Consider the following 17,027-nt stretch of genomic DNA (forward strand, 5'->3'; position numbering starts at 1 on the left):
TTAGGAAAATCCACTTTTCAAGACCTCCTCAATTGCTCATCCATCTCATGCCAGACTGTTGGTAAAATGCTGTTCTACAAATATAGCACCCCAGTAACCCACTGTGTATCTCAGCAAATAAAAAAATCATATGTTTTCAAATAGCAAACATTTTAGCAACAATAGCAGTGTTCAAGACAATGTAATAGATTTGGTGAGAACAGGGTGTTTGAGAGAAATTGTGTTCTGCTTATTAACCAAAATTACCAAAATATAAGTGGGGATCCTCATGCTAGTAATTGTACTACCAGAGTCTAACCATCTGATGTCCCTCAAAACATTATGAGTTTGTAGTATTGCAATGGAACTAGTTCATGTGCCTGGTGGAAAGGCTACGAAGGCTCACCATGATTTCTTTTTTGGTGACAAATCACCAACACACAAATCGTCAGAAATTATAAGTAAGTCTCTGAAGTTCTCTATAACTTCAAAATATATGCAGAATTTTACATTACTTTAAACCATCAATAAGATTGGTTTTGGAAAATTTCTAGGTATGCACATTAAAGCCAGTCAGAGTCAAAACCAACAATGCATAAAAGAGGAACCCAAGTAGAATTTAGATGCATAGGTCCAAGAATTCAAACAAGAAAAATCCTACCAGTTCAAGCGCCTGAGAACAGGTACATATGCTTCACTGACAGTACTTTCTTACCACATTAGCCCACGGGTACTTTTATCGCTGCTACACTGAGTAGCTCAGCATCTATGTCATACCTAGGCCTAAATAAGACTTGTAAAACAAAGATTCCCATATTTTAGTCACCTGATTCTTCTGATGTTTAAGCTCTGATATTGTTAAACTAGTTCAGAATTAATTTAACTTTGATCAACAGAAAAAAAAAAAACACACAGAAAAAAATGTCACTAGCATTTTTAGTTTAATAAAACACACAAAAAAACCCAGTGCTAACCTTCTTCATAACAGCTTAATGAACAGATTAAAAGAATCAGGTTGTAGGCCTTTCTTTGCCTAGGAGGTTCAAAGTCCCATTTCCCACATCTCCAGATGTACTGGACTGTGCATAACACTTCACAGACTTACACGAAAGGCTGGAGAAGTCCTGTTTCCCACCTTTATTGTCAAAGTTGTGCTACAGTGCAGAACAACATGCAAGTTGAAGTAGACAGACAGAAATGGATGAAACAGAGAATGAAGAAATAATCCAGAAGCACAACTCTCCGAGCAGATGATAAAAGCATCCACCACCTTCCTGGGTCCCAAACCACACTCCTAAAATTCTTTTTCTATTTATGCATATTTTTTTTCACTATGAAGTTACTGAATGAAATCCATAAATTGTTTCTTCCATATCATGTATGACTGGTTAGTTATCATAACGCATTCTATGCGTCAGAAGAAGGAAATTATGCACTGAAACTACAGAAGAGTTCTATGAAATTCTCCTTTCACTTTTAAACACTTTCACTCCTATAAGCAAAATTGCAACTTATCATATCCATAGGCAAGAGTCATTTGTAAAACTACCAACTCAGACTATCTGAATTCTGGCAATGGCATCTCTCCAAGATGCAACAGTAATAACAGAGAAGAGTGAGATTCTTGCTGCTAACACAGTGAAGACACTGCAGGATTTTGCACAATTCTTGCCTATAAGAAAGTACTTTTGGAAATGTAGGCATTGCAGAGAAAACCTGAAAATATAAACAAAAAAATAAATTTCTGTACAGATGTCCGAAACGAAGCCATCAACCACTTTTTTCTTAAATCTGAAAAGCAACATTTGATAAACATTAATAATGAAAGTAATATTTCAATTACTAGAAAATTTAACTTTACCTTCAGACTCTTTAAGTAGTTGGATAACATACTCGGGTGAAAACGATTTTCTTCAGCAACCTGTTCATCATATCTTGGTCCTAACATTGTCTTCAAAGGTAAAAACTTCCCTATGAAAGATAATCAAATTTTGCAGTATTTTATGTATACTCATGTATATGTACACTTACAACTTAGCGATTTCAAAGCAACATGCTGAGCAGATTTAGAGGTTCACCTTCAATGAAGAATAATAGCAGGAGAAGTATCAATAACAGTGGAATTGGAATACTTTTAAACTACGAGTTCTCAGAATTCACAAATAAGTTTAGAAGTTTAAAGGAAATACAGATCAGCTCGTCTAAAACAAAGTAATTTAACATTTTTAGCTAGCTTTTAGTGTGATGGAAGCTGTGGAGCTACAGCGCAAAACAGAATAAATTTAAACTCGGTACACTTAAAAACATGAAAATAGCATTTTAAATGACAGTTTGTTACCCACCCTTGTAAACATCAGCTTTGATTACCTGCAAACATTAAACATGGTAAAGATCGCTGAAAAAAAATAAATGCATTTGGTCCAGAACATCTGCGCACTACAGATCTTTCTAACATGCTCCTTAGGGCCTATTGGAAGAGCTCTGTGGCAGTGTTCAACCTTCCCTCCAAAATACAACATCTAGATGTGGTTCAGACATCAGGGAAGTTACAAAACCAAAACAAAAACTTCACGGGAATTAGTAATTACTGGACTACATCCATCACTCACTAGAAACCCAATTTTTTTTTTTTAATGTTAATTTTATTTTTCATCCGTCATGTCCACCACAGAATATCTGCAATAATCTCTTTAAGAGATATCTAGCTCTTCCTTTCTGAAGCAAGCTACAGGCATGCCTTTCCCTCCAAGCATGGCTTTTGAGCAGCACGTACGGACCCAACATCTCTTTCTGTGCTTCCAAACAGACCAGAACTTAGAGTCACTGCCACCACGTCTGCCTGGGAAGCAGCACACCTCCTCTCCTGCACTGCACCCTGCACTGCAGGTAGCTGTGGAAAATGAATGCAAATTGATAGTAAGAAAGAGACCTGGCATATCTGCCCAGCCACACCAAGGTTAATTACGCAGGCAGAGAGTAAAACTGGGAGAACCTCAGCATTTCTAAATAGCTATGAAAATATTTAAATGAATTATATCCCAAGATTGATCAAATAAACCCTCCCTCAAGAAAACAAAAATTCTATTGCCCTAGAACTTTCCTTTTTTCCTATGGTTTGTTTGTTTTAAAAATAAAACTGTTTCCGTGCTGTTAAAAAGACAGCCCTTCTAAAACCAAAAGAAATGCAATCATATAATTGTATGGCAAAAAAGAGCAGCAAAAATGTTTTTTTAATGCAGGAAGAAATCCGAATTGGAGCACCAGACATAAATTTCTCAGGAAAAGAAGTGCTGCTACATATTGATGTTGTTGAGTTACATTTCTAAAATGCCTCTAATAGCAGTTAACCTACCTATTTCCTAGAGGGGGAAAAAAAAAGACATTTCATTCTACATATTATTACCTCTTTTTTTTTTTAACTTCAGTAACTTTTAGAAAGCTTTTCCTATTCAGAAACACAAATACCTACAAAATATTTTAAACTAAGGAAAAACGTAACACCTTCCAATACTATTCCTTAAACCATCTGATGCACCTGTTCAGCTGTGTAGAGTAACAGCCACCATCCACTAATCTTTACACCATATTTAAATGTTCCGTTTCAGATCCTCAAGTGAATCAGCACTCCCAGCACTAATCCTAAAAAATTCTTCTAAATTACTCACGAAAACAATGCTTTCTCATCGAGACAGAACATTTCCTCATAATAAAAGAAACAAAATCCTCTTGTTTTCAGCAAAACAAAACCACATGGAACGAAAAGATACTAAAACACCCATTGTACTCAGCTAGAATCCAAGTTTTGACAGAGAAGCTCACTAATCTTTGTAAAAATAGAAAAATGCATACCATTTTTACTAAATGAATGCCGCTGAGAGGTTTCCCTATACAATAAGGTTCACAGAGTTCTCTGTAGCCTTGAATTCTATCAAAACATCTTACAGGGGCTTAAGCATTTAACTTCTAGGCAAGAGACATTATAAACCACAGAAGACAGACAGTTATGGAAACTGAGAAGCTTTACGTGACTTGTTAGCTCAGGTTTGATGCTAGTCAGCAGCACAAGAAACACCCTCACTGTTACACTTGTCTGATACCATTCCAAACTGTACAGCTAAAAGGAAGTTATTCACGCAGTCAACATACACATTAAACAGTAAAAAATTTATACTCACTTCAACTTATTTGACTGTTCAAAAGACTCCTAACTTCACTTTATTTCCCTTTGCCTTTTCATTCCACCAATTATACATCCTCCTCCCTGGCCACAGCTGTTTGGCTGGCTAACTCCCCTCCATTAACTCATTTCTTCATCTATCTACTTTAATGTTCTTGCTTCTTTGTGTTCCTTGTCATCTTCAACACTATCATTCAGCCTCTCTCAATCACTATTAACCCTTCCACATTAATTTGCAATCTTCCTCTGTACACACTGATTATGTAAATCCTAATTGTGGATGATCTTAATGCAAAAACCTATCATTACCATAAATTTTGCAAAATGCCAAGGACGCCTTAAACTTTAGCTTTGCCATCTAAATACATTCACTCCCATCCTAATACATTCATTCACCCATTATAGACATGAAGAATGTAACTAAACTTTTTTTAGCCAAGGCATTCAATTAAGAAAAGGAGCTGCACTGACAAAAGGGTCAACGGATATGTGAGGAACCTACCATCCTTTACGAGATGCTGAGAAAAGAGACTTGGAAAACAGTGCCTGGAGGTTAAGACTGTACATCTTTCAACAGACGCTACCGGAAAATCGCACTGAAGACTCTCTGTTCTAGAAGATGGAGAACAAAACATGTTCGTTCTCTTCTCAGTAGCTGACCTTCATTTAGTGTATGATTTTCACTCTGATTTCCTTCTGAGCAACCACACCACGTTCCTGTTTATCACCAGGAAAATACAGACAAAGTAGCCTAGTCAGTATCCCCTGCAGCATTAGAACACCTTTACACAGCTGTGGAAGGGATGAGTATTTTAACAGAGCCCATTTACTGTCTCTTCCAAAGATCAAACACAGATCTTTGGAAGTATTTAGGTGCCCAGCTTCTACAAATTGCAGTTTGGTGGTATCATTGAGACACAGAGCTTACAGGGCAGCAAACAAGCTGCCTGCCAAGGTTAGAAGAGAGCAGTGAATGCATGTAATCTGGTTACAAATTGAGGAAATTTTTATCACATTATTAAATCAATGGCTCTGGGGTTTTTTGGGAGTGGGGTTTTTTTTCCCCTGTGGGGTTTTGGGTTGGTTTTTTTTGTGTTGTTTCAGGGGTTTTGTTTGTTTGGGTTTTGCTTTTAAATAAATTACATTTCTCTGCAATATAAACTCATATTCTTCCTCTGCAGTAAGCGCTATCTTCCTAATTTACATTTTTGCGTTTTTCTAAATGGTGACTGCTACACATGGATTAAAGATCTTGAATACGATCTCATATAGTGTTCCTCTTATAACAGAAAACCAAATTTCTCTGCCTGGCAAATTTGATCTTTGCACGGAAGCTTGAAAATCCTCCTTCCCAGTGTGCATATAAGCCCCTTCCAAGCAAGCATCATTAAGCTACAGAAAATCCACACTTCAACTCTTTAATTCTAAGAAAGATTTCTAGCCTTTCTGAGTAATACGGGAAAGTATAAATGAGGGAGTAGCTACCATCTTCACTACAGTTCTGTCCTACATCTTATGCTAAAGAAGTGTTGTAGTGAAAACTGACTGCAACTCAACTTAAGCCCCCACGCGTAAGCATTTGAAAATTAAATAACCAATTCTTTATGTTGAACTAGATGATCTGACAGTAACAAGGTGATATTTTACATGGCTATCAAAGCACCCCAAGTCATTAGTGTATCTAAACTACGTTATGATAATAATTTTAACTCCTTGATAGGACTTTCAAATTCATTTCAAAATATTACTGGAACCTTGACACCTGATGATTACCTACTTCCACAATTAAGTTCAAATTTGTCAAATAGTTTTCGAAAGTGGATATTAAAAACCATTTTCCAAATTAGTTGCCTGTATAACAGATGGTATTTCTATATGTTGAAAAATAGGTACAAATTCTAAAAATAAGAGTCCAGTCTGTCAGAGCATACACATCAAGTGGATAAATCTGACAGAAATCAAAGTGAGCAATATAAGATTTCAAATTTCCTACATACACATGCTCAAGTTTTGGCACATTTTTTAATCTTTTAAAAGTTTAATTCCAGAGCATACCAGTGAAAAAGCTACCCTTAATTTAGTCTAATTTTCTGTGCCATGTAGCCATCAATTCAATATGTGTACAGCAGCCACTAATTATTTATGACCATAGTATGCTTAGATTGACCATTGATGAGGAAGACTAGACTGTGTAAGGTGACTAAGGTTAAGAAAGGGAAATCTGAATAAGATGAAATAGTAAAATCTGCAATTAAAAAAAAAACCACAATACCCTATAAACTAACAGCCTTCTGTTTCAAGAACCGCTATGCTGGGTCAAAGCGTGCATTTCACCTAGTATCTCATCACCAAAACAGGTCATTAACAGATGCCTAGGAAAGAGTGTAAAATGATGACAATGACAATCCATCATTAGATTATTCTCCTCAACCACAATAAGCTATAGCTCAGCAAATTCTGGAACTGAAAGCGTTACTCTTCTATTCTAAATTATTATTTTTATATATAAAATTAAACATAGTGCTATCTCTATAACCATATGCAGTATGGATTTTTTTAATAACATCTCTCTGTTCTGCACACTGCATATATATCTAGAACAGGATTAACTAACATGAATCAACAGAAGGAGACTGAAAGACACTACGAAGACACTTCTTGTCTTCTTCAATATCTTGCTAGCACTTCCCATTGCAAAACCAAAATGGACTGGGTTTTCAGTGGTCATAAAAAGTAGGTACCTGTAAAGATGGCAATGCCAAGGCAGTAAGACTGAAACAACATGATCACTTCAGACCTAAGAGTTCAGAGAAAGCTCTTTTTGTCAGGTACAAGATTGAGGCAGGTGCTACCACAATGCAATAATTGTGAAAATGTGCCATTCTGAAGAACTGCTGTACCATAAAACCAGAAAGTGGCAGAAAAACACCAATATTTAAAGAAATAAACTGGAAAATAATGGGAGACACAGATCAATTCACCTTGTTCAGAATGAAGGCTTCTGTTGGCCTGAATGAATCCAATCACGCCAATAGAAGAGCTCCAGGCCTCATTAGTACTTGTATTTGAGGTCACCTAGAAATTCTAGATGCCACAACCATAAGACAAGAGGGTCACTACCAAACACTTGATTAATCAGTCCACAGAAGCCAGACAAACCTTGCTCAGCAACATTATTACTATTACACTATCAGATGGGAATAAAGTCATGCACAGATGCTTAGAAATTTGATTGAAATGCTAATTAAAACCAGAATATAACACATTTGAGAGACAGCACCAACATCAAAAAACTCCAAAAATTACCTCTCAATAGAACTGTTAGATGCCTTTGAATGTAAAATAGCAAAAAACAAGAGAAGACTGATGGTGTACTATGACTTTTGGCAAGCTGTACACACAAAAAAACTAAAAATCAGGTGAACTAATATAAGAATACATTATGATAAAGCAGCCAAAGGAAATTAACAAAGCACTTTCTTCTTTTTTTTTTTTGTGCAGTAACTTCTTGTGCATGATCACACCGAATGGAAAAGAATTACCTTGCAGTTACTGAATAAACAAACACACAAGCAGTGATGGCACAGCAGATGACATGCTGATGACCTGCATTCTTGCTTACTCCATGTTGCTATTTTTGAGAAGCTTAAAAGACAGACAGACAAACAAGCAAAAGCGACAACTTCTAGAGATCAAGAACTTGCTGAGAAGAAAAAACAAAGAATAAAGTCATTAGTCTATTTTTGTTCTGGTCAAAGGCTAACAACCTAGGCTATCAAATCTCTTATTAGGTACAAAGCAACGCACTTGCCAGTGATCAGGAAAGAGAGAGTGGAGCGGGGATGAGCAATACAACAATGCTGTTATTTAACTGAGTCAAGTTCAGAGAAATATAAGGAACCTGAGGGAAACTAATAACACACAAAACGAACAACTGAAAATAAATACTGATAAATGTCAAATAATGCACGTTGATGGGAAAATTAAGCCTACTGATATGTCTCACCAGGTTCTAAATGAACCTGTAAACAGTCATCAGTGTCTTCAGCTCCACAACCAACTGCCATCAAAAAAAAACATAAGATGATGATATGGAACCGTGGGATGGAGAATGGAGGAGTTGTAACTATTAAGCAAATTATGGCACAGTGCCATCTAGAATAGCACACCGAGTAGCGAGTGCTGTGTTTTGAAAAAAATACCTTTAAATTATCACAGATAGGAAGACGAAAGGAGTGAAAACTAGAAAATATTGGAGGGAAAAAAACCCCGGGGGTTGGAATTGCTTACCCAATGAAGGAAAGAACTTGAGAAAACTAAAACGAGCAAAGTTTGTTCACTCTATCTCATGCCAGGCAGCAAGGGAAACATCCACCTTAAGTCAGTACGGTAGTTAACTCACAGTCAAAAAAAGTGCGTTTACATGATACCTAATTCACTGCCAAGAGATGCCAGCAAGGCTAGATACCCAGCAACAACCGAGACGGGCAGTGTGTTACGGGTAAGAACATCCAAGATGACAGCAATTACTGACAAAACCTGAAATACAAATGAAACTTTGGAGTTCGACACTTAAACTCATCCTCCAGCTAAACGGCTTCGGAACACGCCAGTGACTGGCAGGTTACTGTCAGTCGGCACAGTAACAGATCAACACTGATAAACATCAGGAAAACCAAACAAACAAGGAAGGAAGAGGGTGCAGAAGGGGCTCGACAGGGCTGAGGCATGCTGCAGCATGGCAGCTCCTGCGCGCCCGGCTGCCGCCCCTCTCATCAGACGTGACGACCAGGAAAAGTTTTAGTCCTAAACTTAAGAAGTGCGAAGGGGGAACCCAGCACGAACGCCCCCACGGGCAGGAGGGGCCTGAACCGCTGCGAGGGAACCAGGCGGGTGGGTTTCGGGGGCTGCCCTGGCCGGCAGAGGGCGAGTCCCGGCGGAGCCCCGCTGCGGGCCGGGCTCCAGGCAGAACAGCCACCCCGGGGGAAGCTAGCCCCGGGACAAACACCGGCCCAGGGAGCTCAGCGGGACGGGACAGAGAGCCTCGGCCAGGCCAGGGGCCGAGGGGCCGCGGCGGCCCCAGGGAGGCCCCCGCCCGCCCCGTGGGGCTGCACTGTGGAGGAGTGGGGGGACCGGGACGGGACTGGCGGGACCCGGAGGGGAGGGAAGGGGAGGGGGCTGTCCCCGTTGCCGCCACACAGCCGCCCCGGGGCGGGACCGGTCAGGACCGGGCCGGGCGCTCACCTGCCACGGGCTGCCCCCTCCTGGGGCAGTGGAGCCAGCGCGGCGGGATCTTGTTGTAGGACATGGCGGGGCCCGGCCGCCGCTGCCCGCCCACCCGCGGGGGAAGGGAGGGGAAGAGGGGCGCGGGGTGCGGGGCAGCGCGGCGTGGCCCCGGGGCGCTCAGCGGCGGCGGCCCCTCGCCCGCGGCGCCTTCATTCAGACCCAGCTCCGCCTCAGCCGCCGCTGGCCCACACTGCACCGCGGCGGACGCCGCCGCTTCCGCTGCCGGGTCGGCTCCGGGGGCGGTGGGGGTGCCCGGCCGGTGGCGGGGCGGCCCTGCTGCTGCCCCGGGGCCCTCGGGCGGGGCGGAGAAGGGGCTCGGCGGCGGGATCTTCCGCTCGTTGCGGGACAGGCAGGGAGGGTGCAGCGGAGCGTTTAGTTGTGCCGTGCTGCGCTGCGCAGCCCAGCCCAGCCCCGGGAGCCTGAGGTGCCGGCCGAGCTTCGCTTCCCGCCTCTTCGGAGAAGGCGCGTTGGGGCAGGAAAAGATTCCCAGTGCAAAGCGAGGAAGGTTTTTCCCTTGAAGAGGGCAGCCTAGGTTAGGGGTCTTCAGGCTGGGGAGGAGGCGGCCTGCGAGGAGAGGCGGTGACAGGCTGCCAGGGGCGCCTCCGAGGCGGGGCTGAGGGGCCGGGGAGGCCCCGCTCGCAGGAGCTCGGGTGGAAGCAGCTGGAGGGATCGGCGGAGCCGCGGCACCCCCGGCGGAGGCTGCTGCCCCTGTGAAGGGGTTACGTGGGCTTCAGGGGATGGCTGGTATTTGAGAGAGAAAGTAAATGCAGGCTTCTGAAATAGCAGATTACGTCAGGCTCGGGAAGCTGAAAATAGCTGGAGGCTTGGACGGACATGTTTGCCCTACTTTTCTCTTTCCCTGGATGTTCCCTCATGGCTGGGACTGAAGGTGGAAATAGATGAATCCCTGTGCCATGCTAACAGTGCAGCTATTCTAGTCTGCATGTAATAGGTTTGCTGGTGTAGCAGAGATGCCTGTGTATCGCGCCTTCAAGCATGGCTAGAAAGATGAGGCTTGCAGGTGGGTTCATGTAACAAAACCTGTGTTCCTATACAGAATCCCATTCTGAAAATCCTCCATGGGCTTAAAGTGGTCTACTTGTGTGGACTCAGCTGAAGAATTGTAGCCTGGCAGTGTTTGCCTAAATGAAAGTACTTAAGGCGGTGGTGTGGTTTAGCTCCAGCAGGCTGCTGGCCATTTGCTCACTCCCCCTGCAGCGGGATGGAGTAGAGAATCAGAGGGTAAAAGTGAGAACACTCGTGTGTTGAGGTAAGGATAAGGAAAAACAAGGAATTCATTTGCTACTTCCCATCAGCAGGCAGGTGTTTAAGCCATTTCCAGGAAAGCAGGGCTCCATCACACCTAACAGTTACTTGGGAAGACAAACACCATCACTCCAAACATCCTCCTCTTCCTTCATCTTTCCCCAGCTTTATATGTTGAGCATGACATCATATGGTATGGGATATCCCTTTGGTCAGTTGGGGTCAGCTGTCCCAGCTGTGTCCCCTCCCAACTGCTTGTGCACCCCCAGCCTCGTCACTGGTGGGGTGAGAATCAGAAAAGGCCTTGGCTCTGTGTAAGCACTGCTCAGCAGTAACCAAAACATCCGGGTGTTGTCAAAGCTGTTTTGGTCACAAATCTAAAATGCAGCACCTTATGAGCTACTCCGAAGAAAATTAACTATCCCAGCCAAAACCAGTACAGGTGGCTTCAGTGAAGCGTTGGGAAACAACAGCAATAGATTATTTTCATAGCTTATTTTCCTGTTACTTATATTTCAGTACTGTTCTCTCTGGACGTTCTGTTTTTCCATAAGCCAAGTATGCTGTCTTTGCAAGTAAGTAGGTGCAACAGTTTGCAGAGCTAACCACTGTTGTATGTACAGGTACAATAGGAAGCCCTTGGGTTCTGTGAACATGTGAAGACAATGGAAATGATTTGTCTAGAATTTATTACAAACTTCATTATAGAGTGACTATGTTTCCTGATGCATTTTATCACTCTAGATTTTGTTAGGCATAGTTTCTTCCCTAGAATATCCTCTCATAGTAATTGAGGTAGTCAGTTAAGTAGTTTGCATATGTGAGTCATTACGTTCTCCTACTACATTAGAAGTTTCTAAATTTTGTCCTCTAAGGCTTTTGTCACCATCAGATATTAATCTTCTCATTCTAACTAAAATTAAAAAAGCCTTGCTACAGCGAAAGATTATTTAAATTATTTCCCCTAACTGTTAAGCACACTTCCATCAGAATGTTACTCTATGATGTTTCAAATAAGGTGCTGATTTTTCCGTTACAGAACAAATGAGCAACAGTCAGACACCAGGTGGTGCCGAAGACCAGCCAGAAAAAAAAGTGAAACTTGAGTGCAAGGAGTGTTCAGAAAGAGCAAGAAGCAAAGAACTGCAATACTCAGTTTCTGATTTCAGTAAATTAGGATCAACATACAGTAACATCAGCAGTATGGCAAAATTAGGAACGAAACCATTTGCAGAGGTGAAGAATAATACAAAAATGTATCATGAACGAGGCATAATCTCTGTTCTCATCATCTAGCTTTAAGATTCCGATATGCTTTTAAAATAAACTAAACAGCTACAGAGCAAAAATACCATATAAAAATGTATAGTTAAACTGGGAGGGTATGGACATCTGGTTTTATTCAGCAGTGCAAGAGGCAAATATTTGAAATTTTAAATATAAGGTAGGGAGTTAAAATAAAGCATATGGCCAAAATGATCTTAGCCTAGCATCTTCCATAGTTTAGCCTTATGGTGGTTCTGGCATTGGCTGAGCAGAGCTGAGGAAGCCCCTCTGGCAAATCAGCGTAATGTGAGCGGCCATTCAGCAGAGCAGCTGCACTTCCACCATGCTGGAGGGCTTTTCCTGAGTTGTGACACTTAGGTCTGCTGCCACAATACCGTCTTGCTCCACATCAGGTCCCGAAAATGATGACGCTTTGAAGCCAGTTGTTGAATGAGAAAGGGAGAAGCAGGTTGTTCCTTTTTTTCCCCTCAACAAAACAGTGTCATATTCGCTATTGAGCAAGATGCGTGGTGTTCTGTTGATTGGTTGATGGTGACATAGGAATGGTGGTCTTCATCTAGATTTTAAGATTGAATATGCTATAAATGTTACATTAAGAGGTGGAATATAGGACAGGGAATGTAGAAGCAGGGAATAAGCCCTGTTCATGTCATTGTTTAGTGTATTCCTTAGGGAATTTTACATAGGGAAAATTCAATCACCCAAAAGTCCAGCATTCTCCAGCAGAGTAATAGAGTATTCACATGTTTGAGAACGTGTTGCTGCATTTCCTCCCATGGATAGAACACAGATTTTGAGTGATTCTGCTCTTAACTTGCTCTAGTGCTGCCTTGAGGTGTCCTTCTGGCCTGGAGAACTTGGTTATTTACGCCTGATGTTACGTGTTGTGCATATATAGTTGACCCTGGACTTCGCCATTTTATCACACTTTGAAACAGTTTATGCAGGCAGAGGGTGATGTTTGTGTGCAACATCAAACGGTCTTTGTGGACCAACATACTTTCCTGCTTGACGTAGTGACATTAAGATGACTTTTTTCCTGATGTACCAGCAGAGGGCACCAAGCTCCTCTCGGTTTCAAAAGCCGACCTAGCTGTGTTTGAACAGGGAAGGCATCGGTGGACGTAGTGGTTGTTTCCAGGATTGCTTTGAGAAAACATCTTCAAGTGTTTTAACAGTCTATGATATAACATTCCCTCTTTTCTGTATATCGATTCTCTTTAATCCACAGGCATTCAGATGCCTCTATCCTTACTCAGGTTTCTGCTCACCAATTTAAATCTGTTTCCTGGCAGAGCAGACACTATGATCAAGAAGTCAGCTTCCCAGGATGCGGTTCATCCTCTGCGCCATGGGTGTGTTGACTTCTTTGGTTTCAGCTCAGCCACATTGTTTCAGGTAATGGAAGGTATGGAGAGCTCCATTTGTGTTCTCCCTTAACTTAAAACCGTAAAAAAACCACACACCAACCCCCGGCCCACACACTGTAACTTTTTTTCCTAATCACCAACTGAACATTTGCCCAAATTGTTGCTGATGAATTTTCTTACACTTCTAATTTCATATACTAATATTGTAAGTAGCCAGATGTTTTAAGTTACTTGTTCTGTGCCAAGTGGATAAATTAGGTGTTTTGCCTGAAGAAAGAACACATGGTGTTTCCCGCTTCTGTACTGAGATAGGTCAACAACCCTATTACTGTTCTGTTTCAGTAAAACATTATTTACCATATGTTCATAAAGTAATAATGAATGTAATAAGAAAACAAAACCATCCCTCAGTATGTTCTATGAAACAGACATTTCTGACTCTCTCTAGTAAATACATTTTCTTAAAAAAAACAAAGATCAAACATTATTTGCTAAACTGAGACTACAACAGAATTTAAGTGAAAGTAATTGTGAAAGAAGCTAACTGTATGCAAACATGATTCATACAGTATTATTTTTCAGCTTCATGGTATAGACGTTCACCTGGAAAGAAACTTGAGGCCATAAACTTGGAAGTTATTGTGTATGGAGCACAGTAAAATATATTTTGCTGTGTAACTGATTCAGTTAATTCGTTCCTTGCTTATTGGTTCTAATGTTCATGGCAAACTGACTTATGACAAAGTTGACAACTAGTACAATGTTCCTTTATGACTGATTTACTTTCAGCATGCATGAAGCTTTTGTGGGGAGGGGTGAGTACTGTCTAAATCTGAATCAATATTGTAAACTTCTTTGTTACTGTAGTCATATTTTATGCCAATAGCACTTAGATTCTAACAGTATCAGAAGAAAAAAAAACCTAAAAAACAGTACAATGAAAACATTAAAATCTAAAAGTGAAAGTTATTACGGTTAGGTTCTCTGACATATATGTAGGCTGCTACATTTAAAAATACTGAGTATGCACTGACTCTTAAAAATCAAAAGACAATGCTAGGAGCTCAGCATTTTTTAGTTCATGCCTTTTTGTTTGGTGTCAACATATAATTAAGAACCTAACTTCTTAGACAAGTTGTTTTTCCAGGTATGAAAATGAAAATAAGATTTTAAAAGAAAGTAATTTTATTCCTTATGTGTATGCAATACCAAAAATGGATGTTGATGCAAAGGTCTGAGTCCTGCAACATATTTGAGAAAATAAAATGTCATTTACAGTGTTCTTGCTATAGCGAGCTTTGAGAGGAAGTCAGCAACAAAATTACCAGTCTTTAGTCTTTAAGACATTAGGGGGCACCACGACCTCACAGACTTAACATGATATGAATTAAAGTACAGTTACTTTTCCTGTCCAAAGCAAACAGGAAATGGCAAAAAATAGCAAAATCAACTCCTGGAGTCGTTCCCTAGTGCGAGATTATGATACAGTTCTTAATAACATTTCCAATAGAAGACAACCCAGACGTTTAGTAGAACATAGACTACACCCTCCTTTCTGTAAGAGTAATAAAACTGACTAATGGATGCAGTATAAGCAGCTCACTTTCAACTCTTTGTTTAAATCTTACATTTTCCTTCAGGGTTTCATTCTGGGAATACAATATTTTCAGCTCAAGCCTCTGAGGTATTACAGTGTTAGTTCAACCTGTAGAGGCAGGGAGCACACAGCGAGCTTGGGATGGAGCTGCTTTAAATCCAGGTCCCTGAATTGGGTACCATGCTTGGGATGGTCGCCACAAGCTGTCAGACTACACCACCAAACGTGTGCGTGCTGTAATGATGACATGTAAATCTCACACCACTACAGGTGACATGAACAGTCTCAGCTCTAACATGCAGGCATGGCAGATGATTTACTTAGGAGACCTTTCTGGAAAAGAATTGGAAAGATGTGTGTCTGCACAGAAGGAAGAAGGCATCTCTCTGTCCAGAGGGCTACTGTTCTTGAAGAAGGATGACAGCTGTGACTTCAAACACTGACTTTCTGGACTGAAAAACAAGATGCCTTGCTGTTGTTCCTCCGCAGCTGAAATGGAGCACTTGAAGTAACGGACGCAGCTGGGCAACAGGCTTATAAGCGAGGTGCCTGTCATTCCTGGAGGACTAGCACTGGGATCCCCAGGGTTCTTATGGTTTGCACTAGACACCTGAGGCCTTATTCACATCAGCTGTGAAAGATGATTTTCAGTTCTACACTGTAAAAAATACCCAGCTGTAACGTTTAAGAGTATATGGTCTACTGCATAAAATAAAATCTCATGGTAGTAGTGTGCTTTGACTACGGATAAAGTAATGAACCAACTGAAATTTCACAATGGGAGATGACTAGCAGTAGGGAAAAGTGTGGCATAATATACGAGAAACTCATCTGACTTACGTAAGCGGAAAGCATGACTCAGTCTTTGGAGCTGGGCTGCGGAGTGACTGGATTCCACAAAGTAAAGCAGCATTCTGTTGCTACACTTTCTAGTTTGTCTACTGCCTGAATATGGACACCTTAGAAAAAAATTTGCCCTGAATAGAGGCTGTGGTTAAAACTACGGGAGTAACTGAGGTCCTCAGTGTGGGAGGCAGACCAGGGCAGCCAGTGGCTGCTGGAGGGTTATCAACTCCTATACGGCCTGAAAGAGCCAGGAGCGTTTTCAGTGTTTCAGCCTGCAAACCTGCGTACGTGATGATCAAGTTCTGGGTTGCTGTACTGGCAGAAATCTTTTCCTCGTGATCGGTCACACAAAGAAAAGCTTACTACCCATAGGCACTCTCTCAGACCTTCTGCATCATAAGTTCATGCCTATAGATAAGTATATTATGGATATGCATGTATATAAAGCCCGTGAATAATAATATATGCAAAAGCTATAATATAGTACCTGAGAAAATATATACAGACTTGTTTATATGGCTGTATTTTACAAAATATACATAACATACTGTGCAAATATAAATGAAGACCACAGTTTCTCTCTTGAGGTGTTCGCAGTCCTGAAAATGCCCCAAGAAACTGGCCAAAGGCAAAGGAATATGGAGTAAAGCAAATGGATCAGCCTGGCAGCGACACAGGCTTTTTAAAAATCAAATCTGAATATACATGTTTATTGTATACAAATCAAATTATGGTAAACTATATGTATGCATATATATATATGCATATAAAATCAGATGCTCAAACATTGCCCTTCTGAGGTTAGTTTTGCTTTCTGTCAGTAAGCATTGTGGAACAAGCTTTACAAGAACACATGCTACCCTTTCCTGAAAAAGCTTCACTCGAAGTAGAGAGCAAGAAGAATATCCAAGCATATACACCTGCAGCATCACTGATCCAGGGAACCTTTAGAATAAGTTGGCAAATGTCGTTTTAGGCAATGACCTTGTATAGGTTGTAAATTCATCTCTTCGGAGCATTCCTTAGAGAAAGGAAAAAAAAATTTCTTTTTTCATTTGAAATACGTTTGTTATTCCCTAGAAATACTCTATCACATTCTCACCCCTTCAGGCTTCATAGCACAGTGACAACGTATGATGGACATCACGGAATGGACTTTGCCTCAGAGAACATAGTACCTGTGATTCATTCCTGTTCACAGAGCTAGAGTTGAAGTCCA

The 17,027-nt window shown here is 41.1% G+C and overlaps 2 protein-coding genes across 7 annotated transcripts in view; one reads left to right on the top strand and one right to left on the bottom strand.

Annotated features, from left to right (window-relative positions):
* The window catches only part of RNGTT (RNA guanylyltransferase and 5'-phosphatase), a 192,381-nt gene extending 182,861 nt beyond the window's left edge, over window positions 1–9,520 (bottom strand). For 2 of the 3 annotated variants that reach the window (XR_012659578.1, XM_075087261.1), the window contains exons 1-2: window positions 9,401–9,520; window positions 1,841–1,950 (exon numbers count right to left, since the gene is read on the bottom strand). Coding sequence is in view for 1 of the 3 variants with exons in the window: in XM_075087261.1 (XP_074943362.1) it covers window positions 1,841–1,950; window positions 9,401–9,464 (174 nt within the window). In the remaining 2 variants the exon portion in view is untranslated. The remainder of the gene's footprint in view (window positions 1–1,840; window positions 1,951–9,400) is intronic. The other variant, XM_075087262.1, reaches the window with a different exon arrangement.
* On the top strand, window positions 7,658–15,697 carry LOC142054548 (uncharacterized). 4 transcript variants are annotated; one of them, XR_012659580.1, is made up of 3 exons: window positions 7,658–9,049; window positions 13,291–13,393; window positions 15,233–15,697. XR_012659580.1 is itself a non-coding variant. In XM_075087265.1 (3 exons), exons 1-3 carry the CDS (start codon window positions 9,463–9,465, stop codon window positions 15,403–15,405), a joined length of 762 nt encoding a protein of 253 aa, XP_074943366.1. In that variant the 3' UTR covers window positions 15,406–15,697. The 4 variants fall into 4 exon arrangements, 2 of the variants coding, with proteins under 2 accessions (XP_074943366.1, XP_074943368.1); XM_075087265.1 differs by lacking the exon at window positions 7,658–9,049 and adding an exon at window positions 9,463–9,938 and having other exon boundaries at window positions 13,291–13,403; XM_075087267.1 differs by lacking the exon at window positions 7,658–9,049 and adding an exon at window positions 9,463–9,938.
* The last annotated feature ends 1,330 nt before the right edge of the window (window positions 15,698–17,027 follow it).

The sequence above is a fragment of the Phalacrocorax aristotelis genome, chromosome 3, assembly GCF_949628215.1.
Source record: "Phalacrocorax aristotelis chromosome 3, bGulAri2.1, whole genome shotgun sequence".
Lineage (NCBI taxonomy): Eukaryota > Metazoa > Chordata > Aves > Suliformes > Phalacrocoracidae > Phalacrocorax > Phalacrocorax aristotelis.

Excerpts from the sequence above, each read along its gene's own strand:
- LOC142054548 (XM_075087265.1), top strand. The coding sequence starts at position 9,463 with ATGGCGGGGCCCGGCCGCCGCTGCCCGCCCACCCGCGGGGGAAGGGAG. Across the intron at positions 9,939-13,290 it reads GAAAAGATTCCCAGTGCAAA|AGCAGACACTATGATCAAGA; the intron begins GCGAGGAAGGTT and ends GTTTCCTGGCAG. Across the intron at positions 13,404-15,232 it reads ATTGTTTCAGGTAATGGAAG|GTGACATGAACAGTCTCAGC; the intron begins GTATGGAGAGCT and ends ACACCACTACAG.